The 20,301-nt window shown below is 38.8% G+C and overlaps 1 protein-coding gene across 2 annotated transcripts in view; it reads left to right on the top strand.

Moving 5' to 3' along the window:
• ctnna2 (catenin (cadherin-associated protein), alpha 2) overlaps positions 1 to 20,301 on the top strand; it is a 347,985-nt gene that overhangs the window by 257,487 nt on the left and 70,197 nt on the right. For both annotated transcript variants that reach the window (XM_040147173.1, XM_040147174.1), the window contains exons 8-9: positions 3,761 to 3,841; positions 17,787 to 17,939. In XM_040147173.1, coding sequence (XP_040003107.1) covers positions 3,761 to 3,841; positions 17,787 to 17,939 — 234 coding nt within the window. The remainder of the gene's footprint in view (positions 1 to 3,760; positions 3,842 to 17,786; positions 17,940 to 20,301) is intronic.

Genomic DNA, 20,301 nt, shown 5'->3' with positions numbered 1-20,301 from the left:
ACCAACCCAGGCTGAAATGAGCCTGACGCATTGACTAACCTATGATTCATCCTTGTGGACTGCCTTGTATATAAAATTTGTGATGGGGGGAATTCATGCATAGTGTTTTTAATTGGGTGTTTTATGTCTTGCAGAAAACCCAACATGAGCAATACATTTTTCAATGCGTTATGAAGGAGTAAGAGTAATTACAGTATATGGGAAGCAATTTTTAGCAGTAGTAGTCTACTTGACTTACTATAATTGTCAAAAGTGTGTTGCATTGATCTTAAAGATACAAGATTACACAAAGAGCCATTGTAAGAAAATATACACAGTAATAACTGCTGCTCAATTGTCAATATGAGCTCAAAATAACAGGTGGTGGGTTTTGTCCCTTTAGACCCACATCATTGTGCTGTTTTAATCTCCTTAACTCAGATTAAAGAGTTCAGAGTTTTGAGAAATAAAACAGCTGGGATTCATGATTCCAGAAAATGGGGAAATAAATAAATAAATAAATAAAACATGCACCAATTTTGTGTCTATTCATCTTATGAATAATAAGAGGAGCTGTTTGTATCATCTAGGGCCTGACCATTTTCTCCCTCTCTAATTTCAATTAAGGTTCTCGGTTATACATACAACCATGTGACTAAGTTTGAAGTGTCCTCAGAAAGATTCCAGTGAAACTCGTTTTTATTTTTGGTGGTGAGCATCTTTCATCCTGTGCCTTAATGACGCTTAAGGCTCTTTAGGCAGCACAGTGACTAATGTTGTCATGTCCTCTGCTTTGGCATAGAAGAGCTTGTCTGCGCATGCACATCAAAGTGCAACTGCTTATATGACTGTGTGGCATATAATAGAAGGCAACTGAATACTATCCTCATTTCGCCTCCTCCCTCTATGTCAGTCAGCAGCCGGGTCAAAGCCATTCCATGCATGTTTCAGAATACTACGTGCAATTTTAATAAAACCACGTGCATATACAATACACTTGTATGTGTGTGTATAGTGGTTGGGTTTGGGGTCAGTTAGGTTTCCCTTTGTTGAACATGGGATCAAATCTCAAACATATTGTTCACATTATGAGTGCCCGTTTTCTTCCCTTCGATTTGGTGCATTGCTCCACAAACAAACAAAAAAAAAAACCAAACAAACAAAAAAAAAGACTGCATTGTGTGATTGCTATTAGAAGAGGGGGTGACTAACTGTAGTATGAGCTAGGAGACAAATGACTCATTCCTAATGTTTAACATCCATATGAGAGAAAACTCGTGCTATATGAGCCTTGGCCAAGGGCAATACAGCAATACATTAGACAGAAAAGGGAATCATATCTGTTTTTATGGCTACAGGCTCTTTTCATTGAGCAGCACTTTCACATCGGTGACCTTGCACACGTGAATTCCCCACAGCATGTACCCACATTGAAACTCATGTTGAGCTTGGAGTGTGACAAATCCAAAATGAGGAAAATGCTCAGACATTGTGGTTGTTTGTCATCAAGTTGACATCTCCCGGTATGTCAAGTTTTTAAGACAGAAGAGGAACTGGGTTGGAACAATTGCTTTTAACTTCCAAAAAGGGGTCCTTGCTTGCTGATAGGTGTACAAGAACTACACTAGAGTAGTTTGCTATAGCTCACATTCTTCCTGAGCCAAATAAAACCTTTAAAGAAAGGGCTCAAGTAGCCAATGTCATCAAGGTTACAGTAGCATCCCTCCCTCTCTGCTGCTCTCTGTTTGACAGAAGGCATATTCAGAATGAATGTAATTTTACAACCCGATAGTGGCCAGGGCATTGAAAGTGACAATCAATGTTAACCTTGGGGTGAGTTTACTATGAGGTGGGTGTTTGATGGGGTCTCATTTAGTCTTCTGTGACACAAAAATACGAGGCATTCTGTCCCACTCAATTATCAAAAGGACAGGACAATAGTGCAGCAACACAGAGATAAGGAAACACATTTTTTGTCTCTTTAAACAGGATAAAGTCTAAATAACCCCTTTGCTTAAAGTCCTGTTGTCTTGGAATTTTGGTCAGTTTGTCTCAAAAAAATCCTTATTCGAAACAGGCACGAATGAATGGGAATCGTTGTCACCAGGTATGTGTTTTTCTGCAGAGGCTGATGAGCATTTTGGTTGTAAGCCTTCATGCTATGCTGGGCAGACGTGTCAGATGGTTGCCTGGCAACAACACAACAAATCTTGTATGCTGGTATTGCTTTGACAGAAGATCACTGTTTTACAATCTGCTGATAATCCTGCTAACCGCCTAATCTGCAAAAATATCTTAAAACAAGCCACAGCTACCTGAAGTTATTTAATCAGCAGATTTGGAGGATTGTCTTTTTGTGTACAGCATAAATGTGTACAACATAAATTTCACCCCTAGGTGTGTGTGTGTGTGTGTGTGTGTGTGTGTGTGTGTGTGTGTGTGTGTGTGTGTGTGTGTGTGTGTGTGTGTGTGTATGAGCACGGGTTTCAAATGAGAGACGAGCCTCACTTAAGATCTGTCCCAATTTCCACTCTTGTTCCCATTTCTAATATTGTTTTTGCTGTCCAGTTATTTTACCCATTTAACTTTACTTAGTTTGTCAAAAACAAAAAGAGTAACATCTGAAAAAGCTTTATAACATATCCACTTTTGCCCAAAACAATCATGACATTTTTGATCAAAAACATGTTTTGTTGTGATAGTAACACAGACAGTAATACCCACACTAATATGGAAAATTAGGGAACTCGTGATGCTCTGGTAACCTGTTGAATACAATGCAAATACCTGTTTAATAAAGTAGTGACAATAATTTATTCTAGTCTTAGTAAAAATCTTCATGCAATCAGAACAGCCCCATTAGGATTTCACCACTTTCCGCTGCCTGAGACACGCATGTATGCATTTCTCTAGAGGGATCAGAATACAGGATCATTTATGTGTCCAGGAGCAGAAATTATTCGCTTCAAGACACTGACACCATCTTTCTGACCCTTAAACCAAGCTGCTATCCCAAGTTAGATGGTAAAAGTGTAAATCCAATAACTGGAGTAGTATACTGTAGATCACCCCACTCTTCTCTATGGTGTCTGAGCCAAAACGGTAGAGCTTGTAAGTGGTAAATGGACCTCCCAGGTGGCATAGGTGAAAGTGGAGCCTCTTCCTTGGCCAGGCGTTTCAATGAACGCAATTGGCAATATTTCTGTATGAAAGACAGTGAGAGATCCTGTCCTAGCTTTCGCCTTAGCGACTCCTACTGGCGGGTCGGGAGGCTTGTTAACTGGAGAGTAGGGAAATCTGGAATAGCAAGAAGCTGCACGCTGTTCTCCCAGTGAAACTCCCCGCTGTCAGGTGAAAAGAAGCAGCTGGTGACTCTGTGTGTATCAGGTGAAGCACGTGGTAGTCTACACCCTCCTAAAGCCACTAGTAGGAATTGGCCGTGACAGAAGTGCGGCACAAGGGGGAACTGGCGACAACTAAATTGATACTCGCCAGAAAGGCTAGTTTTTCTAGGTAACATGCCAGACTGTTTCAGTCATGTTTTCAATGAATCCAGTTTAATCAAGGAACATTTAGTAATGCAAACACATGTCGAGTGTATTTTCAAAATCAGCAATCTAAACTAACTAAATCCCGTACACTTTGTTTAAGTCACTTCAACAAGAAAAAGGTACACAGTGAAATACGTACACTGCATGGTATAATGTACAGAGTCAAACAGTAAGATTTAAATGGCGTGCACTGTAACTGCATTAACATGGTGTTTTGTTTCCTTTCACAGACTGGCAGAAAAGAGAAAGGTGACCCACTGAACTCAGCCATTGATAAGATGACCAAAAAGACCAGGGACCTGCGCAGACAGGTGAGTGCATGTTTTCATGGCGCTACATCTCCATCTCCACCTCCCTGTTAAACACTGTATCTACTTTAACTTCTCTGAAATGAAGACACTCGAAAACACAGTAAACTTTTTCATTGTCACTCCACTTTGAAGGTTAAGCCTGGAAATATTCTATATTTCTGGTATTGTCAAAAATGCTATGGAAAGAACAAAGCCAGCACTGTTCACGAGTACACTAGTTCATCTCAATTTCAGTCCCTGTCTATGACACTCAGCCTTGTGCCCATTTGCACCTACTCAAGACATAAATCTTTAAAAGCAGGTCATGAATATATAATCATTTTTTTATAAAAAAAAAAAAAAAAGCTTACCAATTTTGCTAAAACAGCTGGGCACTGAAGTTTTTGGCAAGCGTTTCTCAAACAGGAGTAAATAGTGTATTTGTTGGGCACTATTTTCAATAGCAGATTCAGTGCTCTAGTGAGTATAAACAGCAGGAGGATGGTATATGTGGAATTGATCAAATAAAAACAACAGTGCCTGTGTTCATCTTATTTAGAAAACATATCACATAGTGGAACACTGCAGCTCACTGATGCATTTTTAATAGTTTTTAAACAACAACGGAGGTCTATGGCGCAGGGAATGAGCTACAGTATATCAAGCAAAGCTCAGTTCAAGTGTTTGGAGCATTGCACTAAGACAGACGTTACACATGAACAGAAATCAGCACAAAATATCACACAGTTAATAATAGTCACAGTATTTGCGAGACACAGGACTAGAGCATGTACCATACGTGGCTGAGCCTCACTGCCACCAAAGCTTGATATTCCATACTTATTCTTATTAAGTATCAAAGGAGTTCATTTATGACTGTGCTTTGAGTGACCCTGGACAGGTCGCCAGTGACAATGTCAACAGTTGGACAAACACATACTGCAACTACAGGATGTTTAGTTGGAGCTCACACCGGAAATGCAAACATGGGGTCAACAGACAACTTCCACACAGTTGTTTGGTTCAGTCTGGGGCACTGCCTAAACAGCTATGCCAGTCGTTTCTTCTTTTCATCCTGTGCACTTATTTCAACAAAATCTCAGGATTCGATTTTATTTGTATGTAGCTAGACACAATGAATTGAGTAATCTCGACCAAAAAGTTTTAGGAAGCAATCAAATCTATTTCAGACATTCAGTCATATTTATCCTTGCTCTACTTTTGATTGTCAAACTCAGAAGAGTTGTATCAGGTAGCTGCAGTAAAATTACCTTACAAATTCCAAAAGCTACCCTCCAGAAGTGAAGAATAAGACAGTGATTCATACAGTGATACACGGTGTCAGAACTCAAAAGCAATATTGATTTATTTTTCATCTTCACTGAAGAAAAAATTAATCTGGCTTTCCACTGTAGGATCTCACAGAGAATGACAAAAATGTTGACACCAGACTTGGAAAAAAAAGAGACACTTAAAAGACACTTAATGAGCACACATGAGTGTCTGTTGATGTAATACAAGCATTTACGCATGCTTCTGAGGTGCTCTGTCAGTTGTAATTAATTAAAACTCAAAGTCTCAATGACTTGTATTACACATCCTCTAGTAAAGATTGGAGTACATTTGAAATGAAATCTTGCCCCAGAAAATGCAAACCCATTCATAAACCATCAGGACATCACTAGTGGTCCCTGAATACAGTTTCACTCCCAAACAACCCTTTTCCTCCAGAAGATGCACTCCGACAAAACTGACATTAGCAACGACATGCACAGAGTAGCTGTGATTGTGTCCTCTTTGACCTCTGAAGACCAGGGGATCATTCCAGATGGGAGGCTATAACTCTGCCTCCCGTTGGACATTTGGTGGAGCTGCCTGACAGGCTGGCAGGCGGTACTCACTCTGACAGGATGTTCTATTGACTCAGGGGTTGGCTTGACAGAATGGGCGGTCTGTTTGAGCTTTGAGTCAAGATGGGAGCACACATGCAGACACTACATAGAGCTGTGATACTGTAATTATGTGAACATGATTTGAGTTTAGCAAGTCAGTGGCACCGTGTAGAGACACGACACCTTCCTGAGGGGAGGAGCACAATTGTGTGTTTCAGCATTTCAGTCTCTATTGTGAAAACGAGGGATCAAATATTAGAGTAGAGAAGTACAAATGACAGACAGTGTTTGGGAAATGGGAGCAGGTAAAACCGAACAAGCCTTCTGACAATGCCACCAGAGACATGCAGCATTGTGTTTTCTTTCATGCTGTTGTATGTACATACAACACAATGCTAAGCTGTCTGTTATGCAGGGGAAATTCTGTAGATGTCAAGCATGTTGTTCCCACCCCAATTTCGTTTTTCTCAGAAAATGTAAATTCTCTCAACACTACGTAGTCTGACGGAAGCAATGTAGGGCAGCTTAACCGTGCAGTATTTTTGCATCGCACAACTGTTAAGAGAATGTCTGATTACCAAGATGACAGCTAAAGTATATTTCCCATCCAAACAACATATCTCAAGCAATTGCAAGCAAATGTTGAACCAACCGTAATCACTCAAAAATTACAGCCTGGCAACCTGTTTTTATTCCACCCTCCATTCACAATGATTACACGGTGCCTCTTTATTTACAATAGATATTAATCATCTTTATCACCTCCAAGACACCTTCAATCACTGCTGAAGTGTATTGTCAAAGTTGTGCCCCTTCTGTCATGAAGGGGCACAGCAAGTATAACATTTGGCAACCTGTTATTGTTTGTTTTGGTTTTTTTTGCATTTCAGTTTCCCAGTTTGACACAGACAGGAAAAATCTAAACGGAAGGGGGAAAATAAAAACTCAAATTAACTCACTCCGCACACTAGACTCTTTGAAGGCTCTTCAAAGCTTGAATCAAAACCCACCTCTATATGCACTTTTTTTATCAACTGACAATATTACAATGAGGCAACAACCAGCAGTTTCGGGAGACTTTGTCTTTACCTAAAACTTAATCTCCATAGGTCAGTGCCCCTTATGCCTTACCAGCCTTTCAGCAGCAGGCGAGTCTCTCCTTTCCTGCTGTACATCTTGTGGTGGCAGCAGTGGTCTTCTTCCATGCTGACCCTCAGGTCCAGGATGTAGGCAGTAATGCTGGCGCCATTGATCATTTCCCTGCTATGCATTAAAATTCCAACAATAATAAAAATACAAATAAATATGTTATGTAATGTGCCTTTCAGAGCAACACTTTATCAGTAACAAAACACTTCAAGTCAGGATATACATAAGATACAATATTTAGAAGTAATTTTGCAAAAACACGAAAAACACAATTACAGTAAGAGAATGTCAACTGAAAAACTGGAAGCTATAAAGGAATGAAAAATGTAGATATGGTCACCTTCAGTCTTGAGGCTGGACATAGACCCTGGTAAACATGAATAAAACAAAATAAATTAACAAATTAAAATAAATAAATTCTAAAATTAACCAGTAGCCAGTAAAGGGAGGCTACAGTAGAGGTGATATGATCCTATTCCTTCAATTAGTTAAGTATTACTGTAATCTGCATGAACTGCAGACAGGAGAGAGGCATTTCTGGCTCAAGAATGAATAAAAATAATTACAGTTGAAGTAAAAGACAGGATGAAGTAAAAGCATAGATAACGTTAGCCACCTCTGGGAATAGGGGATTAAAACATACGTAATTTAGAATGATTTAATACAGGAACCAAAACTGTAAAGTTAGGTTTAGCATCAAAACAAAGGGCCAAACAATTAGCACCCTGTGCTTTATGGCTACACACCTTGTACATAAACCAAATTAAAATAATGCAATCAATAGAATTATTGTTGTGTAGTTGAAGTAACTTGAGGGAGAGAATATGGTTCTTAATGTTGTCCAGAGAATTTTTAGACATGTTCGGCTGTCAGTGTCAAGCCAGTGCTATGGCTGCATACAGCTGGATATTTTCTCAATGACAGAGAAAATGTGCATTATATTTGCGACTAATATGGACAAGAGGGATAACATTTGGAAAGCATTAAAAACCTTAATCTGACATGGCAAGTAAAACTGGCAGAAGAAGATGTAATACCTCCCATAGCAGAAATTTCAATTGGCAAGGTAAGATTTAAACCAGTGCAGGTCTGTGTCAAAAACTGAAACCCGCTTCTTAAAATCATTGAGAAGTATGTCATGGACAGAGCACTCAGTTCAATTCCAGTATGGTGTTCAAATGAAGAATGTAAGCTTTCTTTTGCTGGTTTTCAAGGCAAGAGATTTTTGATCTTCTAAAGAAATTGATTTCATCATCTTTCACACTACTGAAGGAGCCCAAATGTTATTCATCTCGCTTCTTGAATTTTACTGTACATTAAAGCAGTTTAAAGGAAATGAAAGTGTTTAATTATTCTGATTTATGTTTACTTGCTTGAATGTCATTGAAAATGTGACAAGGGTGTGGAGTTGAAATGAGTATGGTCCGTGCTCTGTTTGATACTACTCAGTATCCTGAGGAATCACATCAAAATTTACATCCAGTGCCAACGTTCAGCACCAGTGCAAGAAATACTGTACCCTGGGGATAGAGGTCAGAGAGGTTCACGTCCCGTCACAGAATGTTCATGTTTGCCTTTTTATTAACTGCAACCACAATCTTTCCCTAACCTCAAAGTGTTTTAGTTTCCTGTCATTAACCATGGTTTATTTGCCATAACCACGATGGCCTTAATGACACAGCAGCTTCCATGTGCAGATATTGCAGAAAGCTAGAATTTGAATATGCCCAAAAAAAAAAGAAAAAAGCCACAATTCTATATGCTTATGTTTTCATTTAGGGGCATTGGTGCCCCTAAATGAAAACAGTTTAGGGGCACAGATGAAAATTTAGAGGCACAGTTATTTCTTTAAAGAAATACAATCTATACATCTCTTTTGTAAATATTAAACACACAGTATGTATACGACACAGGCAACCTGACGTAACTAGAAGATTACTAAATTATTTTGAAATATAAGATGAACTTGGGACCTAACAGAGGACAGGAATGTATTGTGCTTCGCAAATGCATAAAGATTTTATCAATTCTGCTACTCTTTTCAGTGCTCTTTATCTGTCCAATACTTTATTGATATTCTTATGGCTTTGTTTTCATTGCTAAAAATTAAAAAAAAATAATAATTAAAAAACTTATTTTAAAAAAGAATAAATTCAGAACAGGTTTGGAAATTATTTGTATTTTAATACATTAAAATATAATTCAGACAGAAAGTACAAGAATGTGTTCAATTTTAAATTATGTAGCAAATTTTGGTAAACAGGCTATGTGCAGTCAGCTTTTTAACTTCCTCATAGCAATTTGCTATTAGCTTTACAGACCCGCTGCGGTTAACACATACTGGCAGTGGATGGGAGGCTGCAAGCAAAGGTCAAAATACCACTTTTCTGAAAGTTAATGCTTTCTTATCAGTTTTTTGATGAATAGCTCTTATTAGCCTTTTTACTTGGGAATGCTTTTGTTGCACGTGACTTAACAGTAACAAGCATAGTTGTCATCACCTCAAGTAAAATCTTTCACTTCACCCATGTTCTCCGCGGTCTCTCTGCCCTGTCAGCTCTGTGTGTGTGTGTGTGTGTGTGTGTGTGTGTGTGTGTGTGTGTGTGTGTGTGTGTGTGTGTGTGTGTGTGTGTGGAGGAGCTCAGCCCCAACCTTGGTCAAACACAAAGTGCAGAGAAAGACAGAGTTGAGAAGCTGCACCATAGACACCAAAACCATATTTTCCAATCCACTAATCTCACTCACTGGCCGCTTGAACTACCAGTGAAATTTAGAACTGGTTTAGAATCAGCATGCCTGGGAAATTGGAGTCACTCGCACTGGTGCGCCCAAATAATTTTTCACACACTCTGACTTTCACTTGCATATATGAGCAAAATGCTTGCACTGTTGAGCCCTGATTTTGATATTGGTGTTCTGGTGATTGGTGCAGGTTTTGGTCAAAATTTGGACTTTGAAAGTCTCAAACTTAAATCCACAAAACTTGCTCAAATAAAGCTCCACACACTATTACTCCTGACAAAATGCCGGTTGTCCTGAACTGTTAAGCCTCTGAGCCCAACATAGTACTGAGTAGTCTTATCCTCATTTGTTAAGAAGGCACATACAAATTTTCAGTACTGCGATCAGTGAAGATGATTGGTTGAGCCTATATACTGTAGAGCGAAGACCATGTGCTCATAGAACTAGGGTTGTAATGCTTAGTCATTGTTTCAGTTCGCAAAGTCAACTTGCTTTAAAGAAATGGCAGTAACATTATAAATATAAATTCAATTAAAGTTCAACATGAAATCAGCTGAGCTTTGACCCTTTTATTTTGTGGAAAAAACGGTGATGCCAGATGAGGTGTCCTAACAGAATAGATGAATAAATGTCAAGCCAAGCTAATGAGTGATTCCTAGTTTTCTTTAGCACAGTAATTAGCCTATCAACTCAGGCTTGAAAATTAGGAATCCAAACTGGAAGTTTTATACGTTAGTGGCCATTTTTAAATTTCAGCTTATTCATGGACATAATAAATCAGGAATGTGTTCTCTATATTATTAAATATGCATGTAAATACATTTACTTGCCTCTTTAATCACAAAAACACTAACAATACTCTGCCACAATTGATGTCATTCTTGATCCTCAGATAACCAAGTGTTTCTATCAAATTTCTACAATATTCTGACTTATTTTGAAAATACTCCTTTTGTAACACACCCCACACCCATTCCTGGAATCGAAACATACTGTGCTCACTCCCTTATTTAGTCCATTCTTAAGCATCATCCACTCTTCAAGTCTATCATCCCCCCACGATTTGGCTTCCCCAAGTCGGGCTGGTCATCAAGCCCACATTAGTGTTCTGCATAAATGCATTTACAGTTAAAGTAATGCAGTTGAATTAGGGCCTGCTTGCTTAATGCATAAGTAGATGGGGTGTTATTTCATGTGAGAGAAGCTGCCTCTTTTGTATAGCTCAATGCCCGTGATCATGTGACTCTTCAAAGTCTGAGACTGGGATTGCTGCATTGTAACTTTACCGAGAGGCCATCAGTCACATACCCTTTTACATGAATGTCAGTAATATCTGCATTTCAAAATAGTCTGATGCTATAAGACCATGAACCTTCCTTTTGTACGAATAAAGTGCTGTTCGAAACAGGAGTCTTTGAAATATGCAAAGCAGTGGTTGTTCAGGCGAGGACCCCTGGAGTAGAGGCCCATTTGACCACTCTAACAGACACGAACATTGAGTAGTTTGTTCAAATTCATGCTAACAAAGAATAAGTGCACAATGTACACTTATTCAACAGATATAATATTATGTAAATAATAACCCATATTCATGGAAAAAAAATTATTGTACATCCATAACTGGCATCAAACGGGTATGTTTTAGCCTCTTGGCCTTTTGAGAGTTTCGCACTGAGGAACAACCAAAGAAGAACACGTACTACAACTACTTCATATCTCACTGTTGCCTCTTATGCATATTTTTTTGTTATCATTATTTTTGCAAGTCTAAATGTTCATTTGCTTTTAAAATCAAGTGCAACAAAGAAGAGAGAGTGAGAGGTGGACTTTTTGGCATTAGAATAGGTAGACATGGAGGAGGGCAAGAATTTAAAATAAATACAATAAAAATAGCATATTCAAAACTTTGAACTATATTATAAATCTGAGGATTTAAATGTCCTTCTTCCCTTTAATTAGTATTCACTCGGTTACCAACCCGACAAAGTTGTTGGAAATGAGCCATGTGTTCTACCCCCGGTCATCCAGTCTATAATGAATTCATCTGTCAAGTCATCTCTCTGGGCCGTATTTTGACTGATGGCCGATTCCAGGATTCCCTATAGCACAACTGCCTCACAGGTTTTTTTCTCCATCTTTCTCTCCCTCTCTATTTGCTTTGGGATGTTGAAATCACCTCCATCTCTGCCATTAGTTTGGTGATTACCGCAGCTATTTTTAATTGTTGAAGGTTATCATGTTAAGGAGGGACAGCTGCCATAAATCTTCGCAGCTGTATCTCTTTGTTTAGACAAACAATTCAAGATTGTCTGTGAATCCTTTCAATATTTTTATGCACATTTTTTGTGGTTACGCATTAAAGTTTCATTAGCTAAATGATTGCAGTTTCCTGTTATCTCAGACACTGGAAAATAAACCACCATTTTTTGAGGCATTGGTGTTGATAGCTAAACTAATAAATTTGTATATATATAAAAATTAAATTTATATTCTTAGATATCAACATAACTTCAAGTGCAGGGCAAAATACAGTAAACACAAAACACTGAAAGAGAAATTTAACTTAAAGCGGCTTTCAGTATGTTTAAATAAAGTAGGGTTCACATGACACTCGTAAACGTAAACCGTAACGTAAATTATCACCCAACTCTGCTGTTCCCCTCAGCTCTCCAGCTCATTTTTTTTTGTTTCTTGACCCACAACTTGGGTCAAGAAACGGTTGATGGTTCATGGTTCATTCTCAATGCTCTCATCAGCATCAATTCCAGATGCAGCAGGCAGCTGTTTAGGTACGTACATGAGTATACTACCTGCCAGCACCAGGCTGACAGCTGTTTTCGGTGAAAAACATCTGGTAAACCCACTGTACGCTACCTGCTCAGCATCAAACAGCAGAAAGACAAAGTTAGCAACTAGCTGGTGAATTTAGTGGAGCAGTTCGCAGCTAAACAGCAAGATATTTCTATCAGTAGTTTTTAGACACAGAAAAAAACAAAAAGCTACAAGGATGGCAAAATTGGGACATAACTTCAAATGAATGATAACGTTGCTCTCTATCTGCTTATTGTGTAAATTGGCAGCTGTTTGCTAACATGTTCACTGTATGAATTGTATAAGGGACACTGTGCATGTATGTCAGTGTTGTTTATAGAGCTTATTTCTGTAGCCAGAGTGGCCAAAACATCTTTTAATGCTTGTATATACATAACTAAAGAGAAGAGGTTGGAAAACACTCTCTTAAAGGCTTATAGTCACCAGTAAGAATGAAGCAACCCTGAAGGTTGAGAAGTAGTGTCAGGTTGTCTCACTGATATATCACTACCCAGTGAATGTTCCGCTGCCTCTAATGTTGTTAAACCGTCTGATAATCCCTGGCTTTTGTCCTGAAGTAAGCATGGCTGCCAAGGCTCTGTCTGCCACCACAAACACTGATTAGGTTTGTTTATTTTTTTGTCTGTCACCACACATGGCAACAGGCATTTCTTTCAGTACTATAGGACATCTGTATATGTATAATGAAAAACCGGTATATATTGTACTGGAAGCGATTGAAGTCAGTGGACCTGGTCAATACGTTTGGTTGCTTCCAGTTGAAAACTACTTGAAAGGGTACACTCAATTACCTTTTCTTGATCGGATCATCAGAATCTCATCATTATTCGAACAAAAATGCAGTAGGTACAAGTGAGTAGCAGTCAGTGTGTCATGATCAGTATCTGCCAGTGCCAGTTCTCCTTTGGGAACATAAACATTTTGATGTAAAAGCACCATTTATGCCCCTTTTTCTTGTGTCGTGGCTAGTGTTTGATTTTGCAGGACACATTAAATGAAGGCTCTGGGAGGAGGTATCTTATGTGTTTGTCCTTAGACTGTTGATGATCAGTCAGTCCCTCTTTCCCCCTTTCATTTCTCCACTCTCCTCTCACTAATCATCTTCCCATGCTCCCTGTTACATATCATATGTGAGAGCTGTTACTTAATTTTTGATTTGCTCAGGCTGTTTCCACTCAGCTGTGACTCCAGCCGTTTATGCTGTGATTGCTCTTGACATTTTAATAAGAAACTTTCCTGTGCTGACCCCAAGGTACCCACCTCTATGTGTTCGGAATCACAAGTAAAACATGACAGAAGCCGAAGTGCGACTGTAAACATTCAGAAATACACCATAGGTCTTCCCTTTCAAATTTAGATTCATGTTTTCCACCCTTTGCATGTGTTAAGACTCGACTGAATTGTAAACAAGTCAAGTTGGCCGAGTTTGACTCTGAATGCTTTTGTGTACACATGATAATTCTGTCTATATTTCTGCAATCTTTTAAACATAAATTGATTTGTTTTTGAGACATACACTGATCACAGGAGATGTTTGTAAGACTTTCCCTTATACACCTGTTTTTGTGACAGAGCAGGTGTGTAATCCCACAAAATGCAAACATTCCCCCCTTTAAAAAAACAAACGCACCAAATTGATGCAAATCTCATCTTTGAAGATCACACAGCCCTCCCACTTATGAGTGAGCAACACAGATATTCATCGTCAAGTTTTGTTAAGCATATGCATCAACTTGATTATTTCAGAGTGCTTCTTGTTAGCCACTTCACTATCAGGTGCAATTTGCTGCTTGTTAATTTTAGCTATTTCCCTTCTTTGAAAAGGCAGGAGTAAAGAGATGTACAAGAGAAGAGGCATAATGGAGGGATAAGAGGAGGAGGTGTACTCCGAGTATGCCTAAAATTATCAAGATTCTAGAAACTCCATTGATAGCAACCATTTTTGCAAACTCGTTTACAATTTTTGTCTCATGTTTTTCTCAGCCTGTTCAACCCCCATTTTTGTGCAAAAACCTGAAAATAATCTGCCCAAAATAAAATGGTTACTGTTCTTCAACCCTTTTGATTACAGGCATAACCCTTGCCTTTTTGAAAGGTAACTCTCTAAATTTTACAACCAAAGAGTCCAAAGTCAGAATGACCTAAATGACTAAAATTATTTGCACAGATAGAATCAGAAGACTCAAGACTTTCAAACAATGGATTATTGTCAAGGTTGTATGAAGACTGAAACCAAAACACCCTTAAGGTAGCGATACCAAGGCCAAAGCATCCCATGGGTGAGACGGTGTATTTTGAAAGGTTAAATGGAAAGCAAGGGTCCATTATTGAGCTCAAACATATATTCATGCATTTATTAATTTTATTCATTCATTTAAAGGTAGCTTACCTCCAACTGGCTAATGAGCAGGGTGCATTGTAACATTGGTTATGTACCTATTGATCTTCACTATATGTACCAATTTTGTGTACGCTCAAAAAAGTATGCAGACAACATTACATCCGTATTTGATCACTGATGTTGAGCGATAAGGCCTGGCTTGTGGTCAGCATTCCAGTGTTTGAAGGGGTTGGGATGCAGGTCAGTCAAGTTCTTCCACACCGAACTTGTAAAAACATTTATTTATGAACTTAATGCATAAAATTTCATTCTTGACTGTGGAAATAGTAGTTTGACGAAACAATCTTATTTTAAGGTCCACTTGGTAGCCTTTTCCAGAGCTTTCAACCACATCTCATTGACTTTTCTTTGTGGATGGAGGCATTATCATGTTGAAACCAGATATGCCCTTCCCCAAACCACTTTTACAAAGCTGTAAGCTTAATATTTCCCCTAGTTGGAACTTTTAGCCATTCACCATATTTTTCTATCTCTATAATCTAGCTGTATGTCTGTGTATCTATTATGACATCAGTCTTGGCTCACTGTTGTGTTTCATTTGTAACATATCTCCTCAGCCTACATGCTGCCAGCTATCATGCCAATGGAATTCTGGAAAAATAAAAAGTATAGCCACAGGGAAATTCAGGAAACAATACCAACACCCGTAACATTTCTCCAGAAGTCTCACGTATTAATATGTAAAACAAAAACCCATTGCAATCAGAGCTCCAACCATTGTGGCACTGCACAACTGGGGAGACAAAAAGCTGCCCCGATAACTTATAATGAGCAGAGCCTTTTCTATCTATTTGAATTCCAGGTCTATTTCCTTTAAGTGTTAGTGAAATACAGAGGGAGTGTTAGAGGGGAAACGGTGGGGGTGGAGCATGGAGGGAGGTGAGATCTGAAAGATTGAAGATGGATTTCTGTGGGAGTGGTGTGTGGGTATTAGAATGCTGATGGTGCAGGAGAGACTGAGACTTGGGAAATCACTCGTCTGTATCATTTCTCCACTCAAACCCACCATCAGCATCAGTTTCACTGTTGGGCATTCACGAGAATCCTGAGACCTAGACTTCTTACACATATTCTATGCATATGCGCCTGTATGCACCATCGTGTAGCGATAACAAGAACAATATTTCTACCCAGTAGATTTATAAAAATGATTTCCACACTCAGATCAGTCCCCTCAGTGCATTTTTTTTATCTTTCTCAGCCAAACCAATAAGGGTCTCATTGACAACAGGCCTTTTAATATCAAATTCAAACAAATCTATGTCTGACAAGGACATACACAAGACATACAAGGACATAAACAGTCAAAAGCAAGTTAGCATAAGAAAATTTCTATAAAGATAGGGCTTAGTGAAAGCCATTTTAACAGAGATCAGGATACACTGAACAGAGGGAGGATCATTTTATGATTCCGTTGCCTTTAATGCACAAGTGATGTATATCAGAACAGATAGAAACTACTCTTCCTTGGCACTTACTGTCTGTTACACATTTCATCATAATCCTTATCATTTTTGACGTAGGATAAGTCTGAATATGTGTTTCAGTGAGATAAAAACTCCATGCTACCGTAGTCTGAGCGTATCTAACGCAATGGGACAAGCTTCCCGTTGGCCAACTACTGCTTTTGACTGCTTTCTGCTCGTGCTTCTGGTCTTCTGTTTCACAATTTTACAATTGTAAAATGAGCCCATCAACATGGGCTCAAAGCTACTGTTGGAAAAACAGTAAGAGCACAGGTGAGCTTCTGGCAATGCAAGATTTTTATCTGCCCTGATTCCCCACCCTTTCCACCAGGTGACCGAAGAGCAAGTTTACACAATTGCACTGATGCAAGTCAGTTCTCTGTGGAGTGCAAAAGATGCAGTGTTCACAATTCACGCAGTATACATCGTTCAAATCAGTTATCCAGGATTTTAAAGCTCTGGATAAAGGAGTGCTTACAGAGAGCATAGGCTTCAGGTTGTTTACAGCATTTGCAGCCCTGTCATGTCCACTAGACTGGCCAAATCTAGTCTCTTTCCAGAGGCGATAGTGATGAATTATCTGCCCTTAGGAGGCCATAATTCACCATTTTTCTCCTTCACTCTGTGGACTGGCATTAAGTTTGTAATTGCTGCAGATTATTTAAGTGCAACTGACAGACTTACATATGACTTTTTTTGTTGGTTAAATGAATTTTCCCCTTGTCACTCACAGCTATTAGTGTACTCTACCCTCTCTCTTGCTGCCTCAATATTTTTAATTCAGGAATAAGGTCACAATGTTTGCTACACATCTAATTATAAAAGACGGTTTGAAAAGTCAAACAAGTCTCTGTCATCCATGTTGTTAATTAAACACTTTTCATTTTAATGCCATCAGTTGTATGCGTGGAGAAGTGATAACTAAACTGGACAGAGGAGATTTTTGTGTGCGTTAGCCTACCCATTTGGTTGTGTACATACAATTTATGCTGTTTCACTTTGTATAGACCTTAATTGTGTTTTAGCATTGCTCGTGATGTTGTCTTTGTGTAAGATAAAAGACCTGTCTATTGTGGTTTCCACACTGTTTTGTCTGGCATCTCATCAGATATACCAGTGAGTAGCAGGGGTCAGGGTCCATTTACTGTCTTATAAAACAACCAGTCCCCTGCCAGTTTGGTACAAACATTATTCCGTAAACAGTGATATAAGTCGCAAAGTCTGCCCCAGTAAAAAGGTCCTTATGGGAAAAATGACACCTTACAAGCCATTTAAGCCCCTGCCCATTGAGAGTTCTCCGCCTCTTTTTCACTCTCCCCTTTGCTTTGTCTCTCTCTCTGTCCTTTCCCCACATTATGTCACTACATCATATTCATTACAATGCTAAGTGATATGTAATCATTTCCAAATGTAATACAGTGAAGTCATCTGCAACATCATTAATAAAATGACCTCCTCCCCATTTCTCTCCCTCTTTATTCTAGCTGAGAAAGGCCGTGATGGACCACATCTCAGACTCTTTCCTGGAGACCAACGTGCCTCTGTTGGTGCTCATTGAAGCGGCTAAGAGCGGAAACGAGAAGGAGGTCAAGGAGTACGCCCAGGTGTTCCGTGAACATGCCAACAAGCTGGTGGAGGTCAGTCATGAATTATACATGGGGGCACACACATATATCCACATATATCTGTTCTTATAAATTATGATTTCAACCAACACACAGAGGCATTGCTCTTAATGAGCGATACCGACCTTCCTCACTAAATAGGAAGAGAGAAAATACATTCAATTCTGCAAAGATCTTGTTTGCAAATTCTTTCACTGACTGGATGCCATACAAATGCTTTTCTCCCAGGAAGCGGGAAAATATTATTAAATAAATTTGCAATATGGTTACTTGGCAGAATCTTGCTTCTAAACATGCTCTTCTTCTTAACAGTATATGCAGACATTTGTGGCTGAAATCACATTGCAAACCACAACTTGAAGCTTCAACCATCATTGACTTTTATTTTGATTTTGGAAATAACGTTCTTGGCATGTAGTTAGGCATACAAAGCTCAGCCACTTTTAGTAATGTTGCTGCTTGCAGCCAGAAAATAAACTTTTTTTTCCTTCATATTGTGTTCACGCAAGCCAATCACAAATCGACCTTACAAAATGCTGTACAGTATTCTTTTTTAAACTGTAATTTAGACCATCCTGGATAACTGTTGAATCTTGGACTTGCTGATTCAATTACATACATTTAAGACTCAACTATCTGCATGAACAGCATGTGGCAGGGACACTGATTTACTGAACCTGAAATGTCCCTCCAGCAGTAAAAGTTTACACAAATTTGCACCTGTCTTCCACACCACCACCTTTCTAAACATTAACAAATGATGTCCCAGCGGTCATAGCAACCGTGCATAGAGCTTTTTTTTAATACTATACATACCTACAGGATAAATAATGGCAGATTATTATTTACCTTTGTGATGCCACAAGTAGATGCTGTGAAATAAGGAGTTTGATTCCCACTTTAAAAAATCTGTTGCTTTTATTCATAAGAATACAAATTTAATTAAAAAAAAAAAAAAGTATTTCTTTCAAAACAGAGATTAGAGATAGAATCCTGCAGCAAGAGTATGTCACAGCTCATGTTACTGCCACATGCTGCAGGCACGCTGACCTCAGTATGCCATTGTGACAAGTAAATAAGGTAAAAAGTGTCACTCAGCTTCATTACATATTGAAAATTTGAGCTGTAGTCAAACTTTGAAAAGCTTCTGCACTTCTTAATACAACCACTTCATTTGTGTTTTCCCATATGTTTTTTTTCCCATTTTGGTCAAAAACCAAACCTGAATTTATAATCTACAAATATATGTCTAAATTAGTGTTTTATTTTTGTCTCATTTTTCATAAAATGCTACATCATCCCTCATTATTTTCTGATATGTTCTGTTTTATCATGTTATTTGTTTACACGTTTGAAGTGTATCTATTTTCAGATGAACACATTACTGAAAACGGGTAGATGACTGGACCAAAGTGAAAGAAATAGGATTAACATATCACAATGTGAGCCCACCACCCACTACAGGTTTCTTGGAGTCTCTGGGTGTGGATGAGCACTTTACTCTTCCAGTGATACTGAAGAAGTCATGCAAACCTGCCCATGCAGTCTACATGTATTTTGCGCACTTGTTTAAGGCTTATTAGTGGGGTACTTGGGGTGTCATAGGTACTGTGGAAATATAGGGAGCCAGGACTGTTACTAGGATCCATCTACTCCTTGTATATACCACAGTGACTAAAGACTATCCTATCACTACTCTCAAAGTTTGACTACTGAGAGGGGCATGATTTTATATCACTCATTGCAGATGTTATGGAGAATACCCATGATGCATAGGCACAGTCCATCTTTACAGACTATAAATTGGTGATATAAATACAGAGGTGCTGTATTATTTAGATCGGCTTTGACTCCATTAATAGGTTTTCTGTCAAAATTTAAGCAGTGACCATCTCTTGCTTCCATGAGGGGAGTTTGCTTCTTGGTGGTACCCTCATGCAGTTGGGTAGGAGATGAAGTCCTGTGATAAATTTTCTGCCCTTTGGTGGGAGTTGCATTTTTTCTCACGGCTCATTCAAAAGAGCCTTTAGAAGCCTTCATGTGGCCCTCTCTTAGCATACTGTCACTTAAAACAGCACTGCTGCTTCCTTTGACATCAGCTGAGAGAGTGAGTGATTTGTGTGCCCTTTTGGTCTGCCCCAGCTGTTTGCTGATGAGGGAGGACCTGACTGATGCCGCACTCAAAAGCTGTCCTTTGCATCCAACAATATTGAAACTTTTTTTAGCCCAAGGACAGTTTAGGCAGATGCATTCTGTTATTCTGTGTTGCATTTTTTTTGCAGTCTGCCAGTTTTGGTTTATGTATATGTAAAGCAAATGGCAAAGGTGAGATCCACAGCAGTTGATTATTTGCTAAGGAGAGTGTGAGCCCTGG

This window comes from Xiphias gladius, chromosome 15 (genome assembly GCF_016859285.1).
Source record: "Xiphias gladius isolate SHS-SW01 ecotype Sanya breed wild chromosome 15, ASM1685928v1, whole genome shotgun sequence".
NCBI classification, from domain to species: Eukaryota; Metazoa; Chordata; class Actinopteri; order Istiophoriformes; family Xiphiidae; genus Xiphias; species Xiphias gladius.
Note: the sequence above shows the minus strand (reverse complement) of the source record. Positions and strands in the feature narration are given on the sequence as shown.